Source organism: Dendrobium catenatum, unplaced genomic scaffold (genome assembly GCF_001605985.2).
Source record: "Dendrobium catenatum unplaced genomic scaffold, ASM160598v2 fragScaff_scaffold_974, whole genome shotgun sequence".
NCBI classification, from domain to species: Eukaryota; Viridiplantae; Streptophyta; class Magnoliopsida; order Asparagales; family Orchidaceae; genus Dendrobium; species Dendrobium catenatum.
The window spans coordinates 2,791,630-2,809,693 of record NW_021319436.1 but is presented as its reverse complement, the minus strand read 5'-3'; the positions used below and the strand labels follow the sequence as shown (position 1 = coordinate 2,809,693).

The window sequence follows — 18,064 nt, the reverse complement described above, 5'->3', positions numbered from 1 at the left end:
ATTTAATATTATTTTAATTATAAAATTCAGTAATCATTAACAATGAATATAAAATATAGTGATCTTCCAAATGCCCTTATTCATCCTCAATATCTTTTTTAATAATTAGATTCTGTGTTTTGAAAATCAGACCGGACCAACTGATTTGATCATATATAGGTCAAGTTGCTAATATGATATTTATTTATTTATTTAATACTCGTATATTTATATTTACAATATAGATGCATTTTAATTAATGTAATTATATATTCTTAAATTTTAAAATTTTAATTATTACATAATTCTTAGTATACTTGAATAATTTTAATATTTATTATATCATCCAGTTCAACCTCAATTAAATTATTCAACAACGAACCTCTACATATTTCAATTTTGACCGATCTTATTTTCATGACCTCACAAAATAATTTCTCTCTTAAGAAAGAAAAGTGAAGATAAATTTATTATTCAAATGTTCTCAAGACTACAAGAAATCATGACTTAATTTGAGAGCTTATATTTTAGACTGAAATAAAATTTCTTTCATATTTTTAAAATAAAATTATAACTAAGCTCATAAAGTTAATTTTCCCTTTAATAAATACGCAATTTTTTTAAAAAATATGATTTATAGCTTAAGCAGCTTAATGCTATGTTCAAATGCACGCAGTGGAGCTCTGCCGCTCTTACACTATCATTATCAATTTTGCTGTACTGCAATCTTTCCATACATGAAAAAAATGTTTTAGAAAGGTTAGCAGAAACGTTGCAGCGCCGAGATCTGAAGAAGGGATGGCGCCTGCTCGAGGGAATCTCTTCTCAGAAAGCCCTATAAAGGAGGAAGTGAGGTCGGAACCTCCATTGAAGAGCTTGTGGACACAACCTATATCTCCGCTTCCACGCTGAGGCCAGGTTTTTCTCTCCTTCTTTTGTGTAATCTATGATTTTGTGAATTCTTGTTTTCTGTGGGATCCGGTGTCCTTCGTACCCTATTAATTAAAGCTTGTTGTTTGATTATAGTGTGTGTGGATAAGTTACATTTGTAATTTTGTTATTAGGGTTTATTCGGTTGCTTGTAGATTGAAATTCATTTTTTTTATATAAAATGATAACGTCTGCAAGGTTCTGTCTTAGATGTGAAAATCAAGATGAAATTGTAAGCTCTGAAAACTACTCAAATGTAATGATTTTTAGTGTTTTTTTTTCTTTGGGATAAATGATTTAGTTTTCACTTATAAAACGAGAGGAATTTAGGTAGTTGGTCAAGTATAACATTTGTAAATTTCATGCTAACCTACTAATGAATGTCTCGACAAAAAATTGATGTGATTAATGTTGAAATGGAGCAGCATCTGAAGGTAAATTCTTCTTCATAGTGAAAAAAGACATGTTTATGGGATGTCATGGTCAATGGTAAGAAAGATGGCATCTCATTTTGCAGGGAAAGCTTTCATCTAGGGACTTGGTGATGATGGAGACAAACAAAGAGTGGGGGAGAGTGACGATATTATGTAGGATGTTTGTGATAGTGGATAAATGTGATTAGAACAATCTTTTCATTAAATGACTTTTAGAATGTCGATTCCTAATATAAAAAAATATTTTCTTATGATTATATTGGCATTTGTTACTTGAAGAATTGCTCAGAATTTGGAGAGTATTCTTAACTGTTCAATTTCTAAAAACACAAAATAAAACATGAAAAAATTAAAAATTTTATATGGAAAAAGGTGAGAAGAACCTTGGGACCTAGTCCAGATGATTAATTTTCTATATAAATGAACATAGAATATTGAAATTTGTGTTTCTCCTAATGGTTAAAGGGACTTTAGTAAAATAATGGCCTAAAGGCAAATAAATTTGCTTTAGTGATGATGACATTCACAAGTTGGTGATAATTTTAAGAGTTTGCATGAATGTGCCATAGAAATCTATCAATGCTAATGTTGATAGTTTAGGTAACAACTTATGTATTTGATGCGAAGATGGAAGATACTACAAATTTAAGGGTGATGATGATAGAGAACTTGATGTTTACAGTAACAACTAACCCAATGGCTGTGACTATGGAAGATTTGAAGCTGACAGAAATATGAAGCCCGAAGGTGGTGACTATGATAGAGCTTAGGGCAGTGAATTGTGGTCGAACGTACAACTACATTGAACTTGATGGCATTGATCGCTCTAGGCCCGAAGGGAGTGGCAACACATTACCTGAAGATGGAGTCTACATGAAATCTTAGGTTTGCTAATATTGTACTCTTGGAATGACTATAATAGGAGCCTTAAAGGTTGTAGTAGTGGCAAGCTTAGAGTTGGATGTTTCAATAAGCATAAGGGTGAATTACGACTAACCTAGAGGTAGTGGTTATGGTGAACTTGAGGATGGAAACATGGGCAATCTCTAGGGTGGAAATTGCAACAAACCTAAGAGTGGTAACTATGGCTGACCTAAAGGCAATGATTATGATTGGTTGGAAGTGGTAGACAGTAACAAGTTTAAAGTCATAACTAACTCGGATAAACACCGAATATAAGCTAAAAGGAGGCAATAACCTTAGGGTTGCGGCTACCACAAATTTAAGAGTGATGATTGTAGTTTACTTGGGTAATGATCATGATAAGCCTTAAGGTGGTGATAATGGTAAGCCTAAGATGGTGAATTAGGGGTAGATTGTGGGTGATGGTTACGATTGGTGGCAATGAGGTATTTGATCAATGGAAATAGCAAGCCAATCGATTATGGCTATTTTAATAGGATATGGGCCATAATTGAGGCGAACACTCCAATCAATTGTTGAGGATTTCCTACAAAAATTTAGAAGGGGCCCAAATCTATCCCCAATGCTAAAACTTGCAATTGTCTTCTTAATAAATTGAATTATGAGTCTATTTGTAAACTTCACAAGAGTTGATCAGGTCATACTGATATTTAGTTTGATGGTTTTATAGGACAGGTAATAGGGATTATTGACATCACATTATTGACATTCATGTAAATTAGGATTAAATAAAAATCTCGTGGCCAATCTCAACTGATCTGTTGAATCCAAGCCAATATATGTGGTTGACCTACCTATGAGAAACATTTTGAGGAAGTTTGGCATCTCCTCATTCAATTCCAATGAAAATAGACACCATTGTTAGTAAAGAATGTTAAGAAGCTATTCTCATCATGAGAGAAATATTTTGAGATGAATATGACGAGGTGGAGCATTGCGTCTGAGTGACTCATAAGACATGAAATTTGGAATTTGTTGCAACAAATTGAAGATAAGCCGATAACAAGGAGTCTGTTGGTGTGTTCTTTGTTGGTTCTAGTGTTGAGGATGGTTTGCATTCTCCATCATAACAGTCAAAGGTAGTGATGTTTTTTTTTGCTTCGTTACTACCCTTTCCTCTGCTTGAGGAAGAAGGATCATAATCTTGGGGGGTTAATCCATGTCCGGTCTAAAACATTTTGGCCTTGATTTTGATTTGTTCAAACATGCGAGGTCTATTAAAAAATTGTTCTTGATCTCATAGAGATATTTACAATTCCAACAAGTATTTTACAAATATATATATATTTTATCATGCAAGTACCTTTCAATCTTGAGATAGCATCAATTAAGATTAATCTTTTTATTAAAGGTACTTTATGTGATTATTGTCATGAACTAAAGATAGCCTCATGTTGTGAAAGCGTGATACATTTTAATAAATATCTAAAAGTTAAAACTCTTTCCAACCGTTGTTGTGATTCAAACTTTCTTTAAAATGACTTCATTTCTTGTCGAACGGCTAAAGGTTAATCAAAAGTTTCTTGAAGTATACAACCATTATTTTCTCTTCTTTACTAAATTGTGTTATCCGATGTAATATTAGTGTTATTGGGAGTGGATATCTCTAATTTCTTAACTTTATTGTTTTCGATAACAATTATTTGTGCAAAGGTTGAGTTTACTGAGCTAGGTCATTAGTGTAATGAGATCTTTATTACTTTCTGCTGTTGCTTCCTTCTAAAGATACATAAAGAAACTCCATTTAAGTACGTTTCTTGAGTTACAGTAAAGGCTGAAAACCATTTTTAGTTAGATATTTAGGTGAATTTTTTCGCTATTTTTAGCGTATTTGTCTGTTCTTATTCACATACTTAAATGTTTACACTGCTACCTCATTCAGTTTAAAGGATATTATATGATAGCGTTGCTAATTGTTTGTACCAATCTACTCTGAGTATGCTTATTTTCAGCGTAAAGTTTGAAAATGGCCTCCCAACACCAGTCTTCAAAAAATGGTAAATCTTCCCTTAAATACTGGTGGATTCCATTGGAGGTGCAGTCCTTCGAGCCAGATCTCATTGTTCTTAATAAGAACTTATGTACACCCTCCACTTCTAGCCAAAAAGGTGGTCTGCCGTCGAATAGAAGGCCAAACAAAGGACTCACAATTTCACATTTTCGATCAGCAGCTGCAGGGTTATGGGATTATGTTGGTCAACCAGCAATTTGTCTATCCGAAGATAACTTTAAATATGATAACCTTTATGAGAAAGTTAACCTCTTTCAATTAGACAGTGAAAGAGATGTACCAGCAGTATTTGTTGATAACAAAATCTTTCAGCAAAATGCAGAACTTAGAACCGGATACAAAACTACAGCCAAGTCAAATTTCGAGGATCTTAGAAGAATCAAGAAGATGCTGCTTTTTGCTTCATGTAATAGGAACATTAACAGCTTCTATTTCCAGAGCACTGCCATTTCGACTGGAGAAACCAATAAAGCTGCTGAGGTGGCTTCTAATGGTATGGCCGGCAGAGCTAGCAATTTGACCACAAAACCTTACTTTGGTTTAAAAGATTTTGCGAAATTCACTAAAGATGGGTGTCAAGAAATGGATGAAAGCTACACCATTGGCAAAGTTTCATCTGACTTACCTGACATTCAAAGTACAAACAACTTCTACAAAGCAGAAGACACAGATTTAGTCATAAAAACTACACACTTAAGCAAAAATGAACAGAAGCCACCCAGCTCTCTTTCTTCAGAACACACTCTCCAGCCTTCAACTTGTGCAGAGAAGGCAGAAACCATTTTGAGAAAACCAATTTCCGGACTCCAGACTAGTTGTAATATGGAAATTTTATCTTCAAGTTTAGAATCTGACGAGTGCCAGAAGTTGATAAATTCTACTAGTGTCTCTGAAGCTTTAGAAGAAGCATCTGCCACCAATTATCAAAATACTTGTGAAAATGACAAGTTTTTTGGCTCACTTTCCCTTATAGGAAACTTTTCCCCGAAGCCATGGTTGACCATACAAAATAAGCTTCAACTTGCCTTCTCTAACAATAGGCATGCTATAGCTGGAGCACTGGCCGGAACACTGGTTACACTTTGTCTGCATCCTGTTGATACAGTTAAAACTATCATTCAAGCAAATGAAATGGGTCAAAAATCATTTTATCGCATTCTCAGAAGAATCATATCTCAGCATGGTAAAGTCCTTCAAGTTCATTTTCCTGGTCTTCAAGCTTAATAGAACCAGTGAATATCCTGATATTGGATGAAGCTGCAAATGAATTTGATTATTGAAGATGGAGCTTTTCATAAAGTGTTTTTTTATGCCTTGACAGGGATAGTTGGACTTTATCGGGGAATAGGTAGTAATATTACTTCTTCAGCACCGATTTCTGCAATTTATACTTTTACTTATGAATCTGTTAAGTGCAGTCTTCTACCTCTTCTGCCAAATGTGAGTGCTTCTTTATGTCACTTAAATTTCTGCATGGACACCATTTTTCCTAATTGTTCCTTTAATTTCTCACTTACTTTCTTCTTCCTAGGAATACCATTCTTTTGCTCATTGCATTGCTGGTGGTTGTTCAAGTATAGCAACCTCTTTTGTCTTTACTCCTAGTGAACGTATAAAGCAGCAAATGCAAGTTAGTTCACAGTACCAAAACTGTTGGTAAGATTTTGCTTGCCAGTGTATTGTCTGCTAAACTTTATATTTTCTGCATGATTAGTTAAACAATTTAGTATCGTGAGGTTAAACGTATTGGTTTTATTCCTATGATAGTAGAAATAGTGTGCATCTTAGGCTTGTTGACTAACAGCTCGTACCTTACTTTTTGCCTTTTTTATTGCAAAAGCAAACCTTTTAATTCGTTTTTTGCTTACCTTTTCTTTTCAAATTATGCAATATTTTGCTAGAATTGCTTGGTAAATTATTTTGATAAGCAGAGTTCAGAATGCGGAACAGTTAAACATTAGGAATTTTAATTCTGCTAAAGAGAAACAAATCTTGAGTTCTCCTGATCAAAATTCCTTGTTAATATTACAGTTTCTATAACTCTTTACTTTTCCGTTAAAATTGCTTTTCTTTTGTTCATTCTTTTTCTTGTATTCATTTCTTTAAGCTCATTGAATTTCCTTAGAATGAAAATTTATATTTTGCTAGCCTCATGTACTCAATTGTGCTCTTCATCAACTCTTACTTGTGGTCTATGTTTACAGGAAAGCTTTAATAGGATGCCTTCAAAAGGGTGGTATTCCTTCATTATATGCAGGATGGGGTGCTGTACTTTGCAGGAACATTCCTCACTCTATTATTAAGGTTATTCTTTTATCTATACAAGATTTGAAGCTTTTCCAATAAGTTCATGACATCCTAATTCCCGTTTGCTGGACATTCACTAAAAAGTCAGTTTTATTGATTTGCAGTTCTACACCTATGAAAGTTTGAAGCAAATTTTCTCATCACTTTATCCTGATTCTAACCTCCAAACTTTTCACACGGTTAGTTTGATTTTTCTCTGTGATTCTGGGCTTTTTCCTTCAAGTTGTTTTGAGATAGAAGGATGAATTCCTCATCTTTTTTGAAATTTTACAGAAATGATTCAAGTTTCATTACTGAAATGAACATCTTTCCTCTGGAAATAATCGTTTATTTCAGATTACCATCCATGTAGTCAGTTTATAGCTTAGCCTTTTTTTATATTTAGATGTGAAGCTTGAACTTCAATGACGTGATTAATGCATGCTCAATAAGCAATTCTTAATGTAAAAGACCTGAATTCATAGCACATATTTCATAGCACATATTCCAAAGCTTCGTTGGAGCAAGAGTTAATGCGCCTTTTTTTATTAGCTTGTTGGTTCTATAGCTCTTTCTCCAGTGACCAAAATTGACAAATTCATTATTCATTCGTGTACTCATTGTGAACTAGCACTAGTAGCATTGTGGAGGTCTTTCTGGTTTTGAGAAGTATGTATGTGCATGCATGGTACATTGTTTTCTCATATTTATTCCTATTTTGATTCATCTAAGAAGCATCTTTACAATGGTGGTAATGATAATTTACAGCTTGTTTGTGGAGGTCTTGCTGGATCTACTGCTGCTCTTTTTACAACTCCCTTTGATGTAGTGAAGACTAGACTGCAAATACAGGTGAATCTCTCTCTGGATTTTATTGTCATCTCAATTATTTGTGTTGGTCTCTTCTGATTGTATTTGCGCAGGTTGAATTTCATTTCGGTTTGCAGTAGAGCTTATTCTTTTTCTTATTCATATAAAATCAGGTTTAGGCTTCGTTTGTGATGACTTTCTTATTGCTTCTTAAAGCAGCTTTTAAGGACAAAAGTTTTTAACTTTCACTGTAGAGTTCTACTTCATGGTTTAAATTGTAGAATGTATGATCAACTTCACAATCCGAGCTATTTCTTTTTCCATCTGCTTTTCTAATATACCCTGAAAATATTTCCTTATTTATTCCTCTTGCATTGCCAGTTTTATAACTGGCATTTGCTAAAGACCACACGAGGTGTAAGCCTATTTTAGGCTGTCGCAGAGATTTTGCACAAATGCCACCTTCATATGATGAGTAGCTTTCAAAAATTCACCTTCATATAATATAAATTATGCTTGATATTTTAAGAATATATTTTTGTTTATTTATGTGATGATGACGGTGATGATGGCCTCGATCAAATAGCAGATTCTTTGATCGTGACAACTAATGTGCTTATCTTACAATTTAGATTATTGATAAGATTCCAAAGAAAGAAGGGAAAAAAAAAAAAAAACATGATTGCTTTCTCTGAGAAATTGCTCTCTTTATTTTTTTTTTTGACATTTAGGTCATTTAAGGCAAACTCACACACACAACGCATACACAAAGACTCGAACCCAAGACTTCGGTGCTCTTTTTCATTTAAGGACAAGTTGAGCAGATTTCAGTTTCGCTAACCTCTACCAAAATTAATCCCTGAGTTCTCTCATTTCCCTGCCTTATCTTTCCCCAAATGAATACAAAAAGTTGAACTTCTGTTGGCTCAGTCTTGTAGATTTAGAGTCCGTTTGGGTTTACTTTTATTTTTATTGCATTTTTTGTGTTTTGATATAAATAAAATATGTTTGATATCTTAAAAATATATTTTTGTTTATTTATGTTGTGGTGATGGTGACGTTGGCCATCCACAAAATAGCAATGATGGTCGATGACATAATGACAACAGTGGTAGTCATTGATGGCTACAGCTAGTCTTGTTCTACTATGATGAAGGCGGGTGAAAGTGATAGTTGACACACTCAGACTTTGTTTAGGACAACTTTTTTTCCTGCTTCTAAAATAACTTTTCAGTACAAAAATTAAAATTTTGAAATAAAAAGCTGTTTTAAGAAGCATTTAAAAAACCATCTCACACGAAGCCTCAATTTTGAGTGTCTTTAAAAACAACCTGATTTGTTAAAAAAAAAAAAGTTTAAAAGCACATTGAACAAACATGATTTTAGAAATAAAAAACAAAGTAAAAGTAATTTGAAGCAGGCCCTTCCTGAATCTTATGAGCTTATTGCTGTACAGCCTCCTGGATCTATTGGAAAATATCATGGTGTTTTTCACGCGCTTCAAGAAATTGCCAGACAAGAAGGTCTGCAGGGTCTCTACAGGTTAGCTTATTTTTTACCAGACTCCTGGAATGTATTCCAGATGTTTCATTTAAAGCTTATTTGAATTAATTGGCGCTATATTTCACTTTCAGGGGCTTAACTCCAAGGTTAGCTATGTATGTCTCTCAAGGAGCCATTTTCTTCGCTTCATATGAGTTTCTCAAAGCTGTTTTCCTATTGGAAACTCCTGAAAACTCTACTAAATTAAAGGAAAATGAGATATGCTTAGACGATCCTGCAGCAGCAGGACTAGAGAAGTTGCCGGCATAATAGAATATCACACATCAGCTAAAACATCTCCAGTTTCGTTGCATTTTGGCCGAGTGGAGTCTCCTATTTTGAGAAAATTATTTGGTCCGGACACATGACAGAGAGAATCATCTGGATTTTTATCAGTCAACAGTAAAAGCATAGTTACTGTAGCAATTACGCTTTGACTGCTTTTTTATTATAGACAGAGAAATCTGAATGATTCTCTCTGTCAGATGTCCGGACCTAATAATTTGCCCTCGAATAAGTACAAATAGAATGGCTTCAATTTAATAAGGAACAGCTGTTCTTTTTTCTGATCTCCTTATGAGCCTATTATATCAGAACAGGACTTCTGATTCTATCAGCTACTATGTAGCAGGCTTTCCCGTATCCCCAGCAATTCTTTTTTCTTAATAAAATAATTCCATCTATTCCTGAACGAGTTTTGGCTTTGCTTTCTTGTGGTAGATGCAGAACTTTGCTTGATGAATTTCTTCTAGTTACAGTAAATTATATGCCTTCTGCCACATAATTCAAATTTCATGGAGAGATTTTTTTGTCAAAAATTTATTTTGGATTTTGGAATAAATAATATTCATGTTAATTTTTTTTCTTACTTATTTGTTTACAATGTATAGATTTTATTGATTTAGGGTTCATTTGGGACGATTTTTTTATTACTTTTTAAAACGGAGTTTTAGTTAAAAAAATTTTCAAATTTTTGAAATTATTTTAACTAAAACTCCGTTTTAAGTAGCAATAAGAACAATTTTTTTACTGCTTCTTAAAGCGGATTTCTAGTATAAAATTATTAATTTTTGTACTAAAAAATCGCTTTAAGAAGCAATAAAAAAGCTGTCCCAAACGAAGCCTTAATCTTTGAAGAGCTTAATATAATTTGATTTATGATTTAGACTTTATTTGGGACAGCTTTCTTACTACTTTTTAAAGTAACTTTTTAGTATAAAATTTTTAATTCAAAAAAAATTTTATATAAAAAATTGTTTTAGAAAATCGTAAGAAAATTTTAATTTAATTTCTCTCATTTTTCAGTCATAGCAGGTCTGCCCATATTTTCAAAGATTAGGCTACAACTTGTTGCTTTCAAGTCTCTACATCCTACCATACTTATCTCTCTGCCAAAGTCCAAAACTTCTTCCCGCTTCACTATCTCCTAATAGAACTCTCAATCTAGCTATTAAACTACTCTCACCCTTCTCAAAATTTCTCAAAGCCTTAAGCAAACTTTTGGCCAAACCTTAACCCTTCATCACTTTGAAACCTAACACCTAATATGCCTCCTTTTTTTATACATTAAGTAGCCACTATTTCCACATCATTTAATCCACCACTAATGCCCTTCCTCCCTATCAATTTGGTATTAAAGTCTAAGAATGAACATTGGAGATTTTGAGAGCACCCAAAGTCAAGAAAACCTTAAGTCATTGCCCTCAAAAGGATAGATTTAGAGCTATTGGCTTTATATCTTGACATATCAAAAGAAAACCTTAATAAATAGGATATGCAGATCACTATAAATCCACCTTTTTAGTGATCCTGCCATGTATTTCAGTCATCGGACCTCGAGGTTATTTTCTTATTATCAATGTGGCACCTTCGTTGACTACTTCTTGTCAGCTTTCTTCCCTCTAATCCCTCTAAGGCTTCACCCTTTCATGCATGGAAAAGATGAGTAGATAAAATCAACTTATTATATTTATGTTCTTGAATGACTTCTCAATCGAAATCCATAAACCTCTCTCATGTCGCTATATCGTACATATACTTTCTTGCCAAACCAATCGAGACTGCCTTATTTTCTCCTTTATAACAATTTCCAAGTCAAACGGGCAAGGTTTTTTATTCTTCTACATTTTATATTCTCTAGTTATCTTGTGGGAATACCTCTTCCCCATTATACAAATCTCTAATATTTTTTCCTCATCAGCCCTTTGATACATTTGGCACCAGTTTGAGCTACATTTGGTCAATACTGACCTTCTTCCTCTCATTCATAATACTCCTTATCGATGACCCATCAACTTTGTCATTATTGTTATCGATGCCAGATAATTCACTCATTTTAATGAGCTGTCACTTACAACCTCCATCAACTCACTTCACTCCTTATATTTAGCTTCACTTACTACGCAAAGCTATTTGGAGAAACTCAACCCTATAGTGGCATCTCTTCAGGAGGTACCATTCTATAGAACCTCTCTTTCTTCTCATGTGCTATCTCGCTAATACATTGCCATTGTTGGGTCCTCCACCTAGCATCCCTTCCTTAGTATCCATCACTTAATGTAGCAAGGATGGATTGCTCATCCATTTAGAATGAACTTAAGAATCCTTACAGATACTCTTGTAAAATCATCGAGGTAAGTTTATATTACCAACCTAGGATGTTAAATAAACATGGTCTATAAGCATCCTAGTGGTCATTCTTTAACTGTCAACCCCACATACACATAACTGGGATTGTTATAGTAATTTGAATGGCTTGAGGGGGTCTGAGGTTATCATGCGGCACTAGTATGAGATCATTTTGTGGCCTATTCCATAATTTAGTTTGGATAAGCTCCTTCTACTTCCTACCATTAATTAGTTCTTCAAGCAAGTTTTGGAGGTGTCAGTAATTCTTTGTATTGTGATAGTGATCCTAATAAAAATCATTGTATGATGTGGACTCTCACATTCATCAATGCTAATATGTAGAAATAATCATTATATTGGATGGCTTTGATTATTTCAATCAGTGACAACCTAAGGGGGTAATTATAACATATGCATGGAGTTCATGAGGCGAATTCTACCTTATAGGTGTGAAATTTCTTTTTCCTTAGTCTCGTCTTTCAGGATGATAATCCCACAACTAGTTTTTTTGATGGTGAGGTTAGCATTACTAATGTTGGATATGAGCCTTTTAATTGTTATATGATTTCTTGTTCAATTTAACCCATTCTTAGAAAGTTATTGATAGATTTACATATGATTGAAATTCCTTATCAAACTTAAAATAGGTTTACCTATTGTGCTAGTCATGTTATTATGTTTGTTAGCATTCATATGAAAGTTAGCAAGAACGAGCAACTCGACCAAAGTGTTTAGTTGCTACAAACCAAATGCATACAAGAGAAGTCATTTATATAGACCTTCCATTAGCATAGTTTGAGCCACAAGTAACTCTTTAAGTTTTTTACTTGACCATCCCATGTTAGAATATATCAATGAAGTCTTGTGGGGGGTCACCCTACATCTGCCTCATTAAAAAAAAAAAAAAATTGAGAATTCTTAAGTGGCTTTGACAATTGATAAACTAGGTAATGAATTATCTCTTGACTTCGACGGAGTCAATACACCCTAAAAGGTGGCTAGTAAACCATTAGAATGACTACTCTTTGAAAATGATAAAAAATAGCTTTCACCTTGGTGTTTGTACTAATATTTGTACATTTACTCGTACTAATATTTGTACATTTACTCTTGATTAAATTTTCAAAAATGAACTTGAAATGAGGTTTCAACCTTAATTTTTTTAAGTATCCTATGTAGAATTGTTTCATTCAAATTGCTTTACAATGTATATAAATATCTCAAATGATATTTAATACAAATTGCAAGATAGATAATTAATAACTCTTAATTTTAACATATGCTAAACATGATAGCTACACAAACTATTAAATATGTCACACCCCATTTGACTCCTTATAGTCAAGTTAGAGTATAACAGAGATGGAGAATCTGAACAAACCTCCTTCTTACTAACACCCTTTCCAAACTGCCTCTATCAGAATTAGGGAGTAATAAGTAGCATATTCAGAATATCCTAACATATCAAGCTTTATACATAACAACTTAATAACATGAAGTATATGTAATATATCTTAAATAAAATATATATCTTAAAAAAATATAGATATTTACTAACTTTTAAATTTTATTTACTTACTAACTTTTAAATTTTATGTATGTACTTAAAAGTCTGTACAGCTCCTAATCAGATCTCTTTATACTCCCAAAATATATATCTACACAAAAGAGTAGTCAACAGCCCTGACTATTACCCCACTAGCTCCTTCCTCCTATCCACAGTACAATCACTACTAATGAATTAGAACTCAATGAAATACACAAATAATGTATAAAAAATAATAATAAATATATTAACAAATGATTTTAAACACATGTGAATTTCATACTGGTCACAAGAACTACATAACATCACATTCTTTATTATTTTATGTTCAATACTTTTATACAAGTCATATAATGGCTATAACCTTTTGCACCATTTCAACTTTCTAATTTATGGTTAAGTCTGAATTCTAAATTTTTAAAATTGAAGATGCTATCTCATTCAAGGTTGGATTCAAATTCCAAACTTTTAGAATTTTAAGAGTGTATGTTTACCTCGTCAAGAGTGTAGTAGTAAGAAAGCTATCCCAAATAAAGTTGGAGCCTTATGAAAACATGTTTCTTAATCATCTATGTAGTTTTGCATTCAATCCAATATGAAGCATATGAATCATTATAAAATCACTTAGATCATATGCCTACAACTTTATTTAAAGATTTAAAAAACTAATCCATTTCTATTGGAGTTGGATTGAACTACTTTGAGAAATTCAAATTTACTATCGATGTAATGAGACTCTTAGTGGAAATGATGGAGATATTATCAATGTGAATGATTAGAAGTCTGTGAGGCTGAGGGAGTTGAGGGAAATCTTGCTCAATATGTCAAGCTAAATAGTTCAACATGAATATTGATATACTAAATACATTTTCATCTAAATTAAAATTTTGGTGATATTTTCCAAATAAAAACTTATCAAGTGAAATAGCATATAAAATAAAAAATTTTAAATAAATAGATTTTTAAAATCTAGGTATTTGATTTGATGAAAATAGATTTAAAACAATCTATTGAAGTATTTAATGACCTTTCTTTATATGATTTAAATAATAATTTGACTCTTAATATGACGCAATGGAGGAAAAATATTCTTGTTGCCAATCCCACATAGTGAGATAAAAGCTTGATGTTATTATTGTTATATTTGTTATATTTAAAATTTATATTTTAAGAGGTTTTTATATGCCTAACACTTAAAACTACAATATTTACATATTTAACACCTAAAGTTACCTATTTACTATTCTGCCTCCTCAAAACCCTTAGCCTCATAAAAAAAAATACTCTGTTCCATCCCGTCAAAGGCAAACCCGAAAGAGCGTGGGAATCTCCTCTCTTCTTCGTTGATACTGGAGCTGCTCCCTCTCTCGCACAGTCTTTTTCTCCAGGCCGTTTGAAGATATCCCAATCGAATTGTGTCGTCTGAACGTTTGATTCCCACACTGCGCCTCTTCTATTTTGCAAATCCCACGCCACGCCTCTTCTCCGTTTAATGAATCCCATGCGTCTATTCTTCACCCTTTTGTAAAGTCGCCATTAAGGAATTGCTCCAACATTGGCTTTAGGTATTTTCTTGCCCCTTTGTTGTAGAAAATGCAAAGGAAAACTCAATCCAAGATTTCATTAATTAACTTGGATTTAGCTTTATTGTATACAAAACTCTGATTCATTACCTCTAACGTAAAAATTGAGCATAAATTTGGATTTTCTTTACCTCTAATGCAAAAAATTATACTTGTAGATATGGACTACAATAATTTGTGCTTAAGTATCTTCAAATATAAAGGATATTGGATTGGGGTGAAGGGGTAAACTAGGATGAAATATGTTGGAAGAAGTTAGAAAATTTTGAAATTTGAGAGAGGTCAAATTAATTTGTTATTATTGAAAGAATAAATTAAAGCACCCTGTCAATGTCTTAGGGGTCATGCATACGATTTACATTATCATTTTAATGGCACATCGCCTAAAATTTACATGTCAGTTAGGAGTGATGTAGATGTAATGAACAAGCTTAGGTGTTGATATGATGGCAATATTAGAATGGCAATTGTGGTTGCAGTGAAAGATCCTGAAGAAGATACGGGCCATGCAGATGACATTCAATACGACGATATGCAAGATTTAAGTGTAAACAGTAGGGTGAACAATGACATAATTGTAGATGGTTTGTGTGATGGTTCCTTTGTGGCTCAGATTGAAGAAATACATACTATATGTGTTGGTTCATGATATGAGGATTCATTAAGAATAAACAAGCTATTCATTCCAAAGTAATTTTTAGAAAACTATGCAATGAAGATTAAAGCTAGTGACAAATCAAGAGTTATTTCTACAAGCGCATACCGTGGATGTACATGGAGAATACGTGCTTAGTTATGTTCAGATGGTCATTCATTCGAAGTTAGAAAGTTACAATCAACACATTTATGCTCAGGGGTGAATAGAGCTGGAAACAAGCAAGCTACTACTACTTGGATTGCTCATGAAATCAAGGAAATCGTAAAAATGAATCTTGATATTACACTGAAGGACATTTGCAATAACTTGGAGACCACTTTTAAACTATCGTTACCATACATGAAAAAATGATATTCAAGGGAATTAGCAAGAGATTTTTTTTTTTTGGATTAATAGATGATAACTATAAGTGGGTGCCCACACTAAGGTCAGAGTTAATCATTAGGAATCATGGGTCACATATAACATACTTATGCGAGAACCAAAACCAAGAATTTAATAGATTCTTTGTCAGTTTCAAGGTTTGTATTGATGGGTTCTTAGTTGGTTGTCAATATTTAATTGGCAATGATGCTTGTCATTTAAAATCCAAATATTTAGGTGTTCTACTATTCGCAAATTGTTGGGATGGGAATAATGGTCTCTATACCATTACTTTCGTCATTGCAGAATCTGAATAAAAAAGAAGTTGGGAATGATTTTTGATGAATTTGTCTCAAGCTTTTAGTGGTGATGTAGAAGACTTGGCCTCATATCAGATATGGAGAAGGGGTTAGGTGAAGTAATAAAGGTTGTACTTTCTAATGCTGAGCATAGAGTTTGCATGAGACACCTTTGAAAGAACATTAAAAAACTTTCTCGTCGGACATAAAGAACTAATTGTGCAGTTGTGGGTTTTGGGAGTTAGCTGGACTACCCTGTGTACATGCCGCAACATTTATTGAAACAAAACATCACAATTTATGGCACACATATCTGGATGATCACTATTATAGTTATAGATGAGTTATCTTCTTCAATTTTCACTTATGGTAATGCTAGTTGTCTTTACAACAACACTTTTTGCAGGTACCAAATAGCTTATGATGGAGCTATTTCAACACTTCCAGGGAAGGAACAGTGGTCTATACCAATTGATTGCAACTTCATTTGTCCACCTATTACACTTAGGCCTCATGGACAACTAAATAAAAGACGATTAAAGAACTTCTTGGAGCATGCAATGAAATAAAAAAACAAGCCATAAATGTGGTCGATGCAATTCTTGGGGTCACCATAGAAGTACTAGCAGGAACCTATAAGTTTTGAGGGATAAGATATTTAGACTAATATTTGTTCAAAATTACCCATTCAGTGGGCCAATTAGGATTCTGGTCGTGATTAAGTTATTGCATTTTGTCTGACTTCTTAGTTAAAGACTTAACATGTGATAAAGTTACACTTAACTTAAGTACTATTGCATTTTATCTGACTTTTGATTCAAAGGCTTATAATTATGCTTGCTTTTATATGGTTTATGTTTGGTTGGGAAAGACTGTTGAGTCAATGACTTATAATTATGAGAGTATTATTCTTTGTGCCCATTCCCTCTCTTGAGATTGTTCTATGCATTTGGCCATCAAGTATTATTATTTGCATGGCTTGATTTACCTTACATCTAGGTAGCAGCTATGTAGGGCTAAGCTCACTTCGAAATAGTTGATATCTTAAAGGGTTAAGATTTCCCTGAACAAAATAGTAAATGTTTGTTATTGAGATGACATGGTACTAAAGGTGAGCTGTGTAGGCTTGGTTGGATATCGAAAAAGTGGATTCAATGAGTTTAACCTATGGACTAGCGCACCAGACTACAAAAATAGAAGAATAATGGACTAGAGCACCAGACTAAAACCTTAATCATTAATATCCTCAGATGAAACAAGCTGCTTAGCCATACCAACATAAGTAATGCATTTTACATTTGAAAAATCACCACTTAAAGACCCCTCTTTATAAGTAATGCATTTTACAGATCCTTATTATTATACTGTTCTTATTCATAGCTATTGTAGAGTTGGATGGATGAACGAAGCTCTAATACTTTTCAAAAGAATACTTAAACTTAAACTTTACAACATGCCTGTAGTGAGCTAAAAATATTCACTCACTAAAAAAAACAAACAAACAAAGTTACATCGACTCAAGGCTGCATTGATTGACAAAAAGTTACATCGACTCATGCTTACATTGATCGAGTAAAAATTACATTAACTCAAATTGACATTTACGCACAACGACATTTACTTACAAAATGCTACAATACAATTAAGGAAAATCACTATGACAAACAAGAATTTTATTTGTAACAGCTCGGTTCCAACTAAAACAACATGCATTTTACAGCTTTCAATAACATTTGAACTTTGGTAATTGTTATCATACAACAATTCATTAACTTCATCACACCATCAAAAATAATGGCAATCGTCTTCTAATCTATTCCAGGAGCATATGTAGAATTTTCTTTCTCTACTATGTGATTGGTAAGATGTAAATATCATACATTGTATGTTGCAATGACAATATATTTGATTACTTAGGTTTCTGATTGGTGTTGCCAAGGAACTCAAATTTATTGTAGATTGCCTTCATAAAATACACCTTAAAAAAATGAAAGAAAATGAAGACATGAGAAGTAAACAATTGCTTTCGCATTCCATTCATTCATAAAATACACCTTCATAAAAAACATCA

General features: G+C 33.1%; 1 protein-coding gene across 1 annotated transcript; it reads left to right on the top strand.

The window, feature by feature from the left end:
- Positions 1 to 649: 649 nt before the first annotated feature.
- Positions 650 to 9,610, top strand: LOC110101940 (mitochondrial aspartate-glutamate transporter AGC1). The gene is made up of 9 exons (XM_020830049.2): positions 650 to 897; positions 4,220 to 5,461; positions 5,600 to 5,718; positions 5,810 to 5,934; positions 6,483 to 6,582; positions 6,690 to 6,764; positions 7,333 to 7,416; positions 8,831 to 8,916; positions 9,009 to 9,610. The coding sequence occupies exons 2-9, from the start codon at positions 4,234 to 4,236 to the stop codon at positions 9,184 to 9,186; spliced, it is 1,995 nt and encodes a 664-aa protein (XP_020685708.1). The 5' UTR covers positions 650 to 897; positions 4,220 to 4,233; the 3' UTR covers positions 9,187 to 9,610.
- Positions 9,611 to 18,064: the final 8,454 nt, after the last annotated feature.

Coding starts and splice junctions, on each gene's coding strand:
- LOC110101940 (XM_020830049.2), top strand. CDS start 4,234: ATGGCCTCCCAACACCAGTCTTCAAAAAATGGTAAATCTTCCCTTAAA. Junction 6,583..6,689: donor TTCCTCACTCTATTATTAAG/GTTATTCTTTTA, acceptor ATTGATTTGCAG/TTCTACACCTATGAAAGTTT. Junction 6,765..7,332: donor ACCTCCAAACTTTTCACACG/GTTAGTTTGATT, acceptor GATAATTTACAG/CTTGTTTGTGGAGGTCTTGC.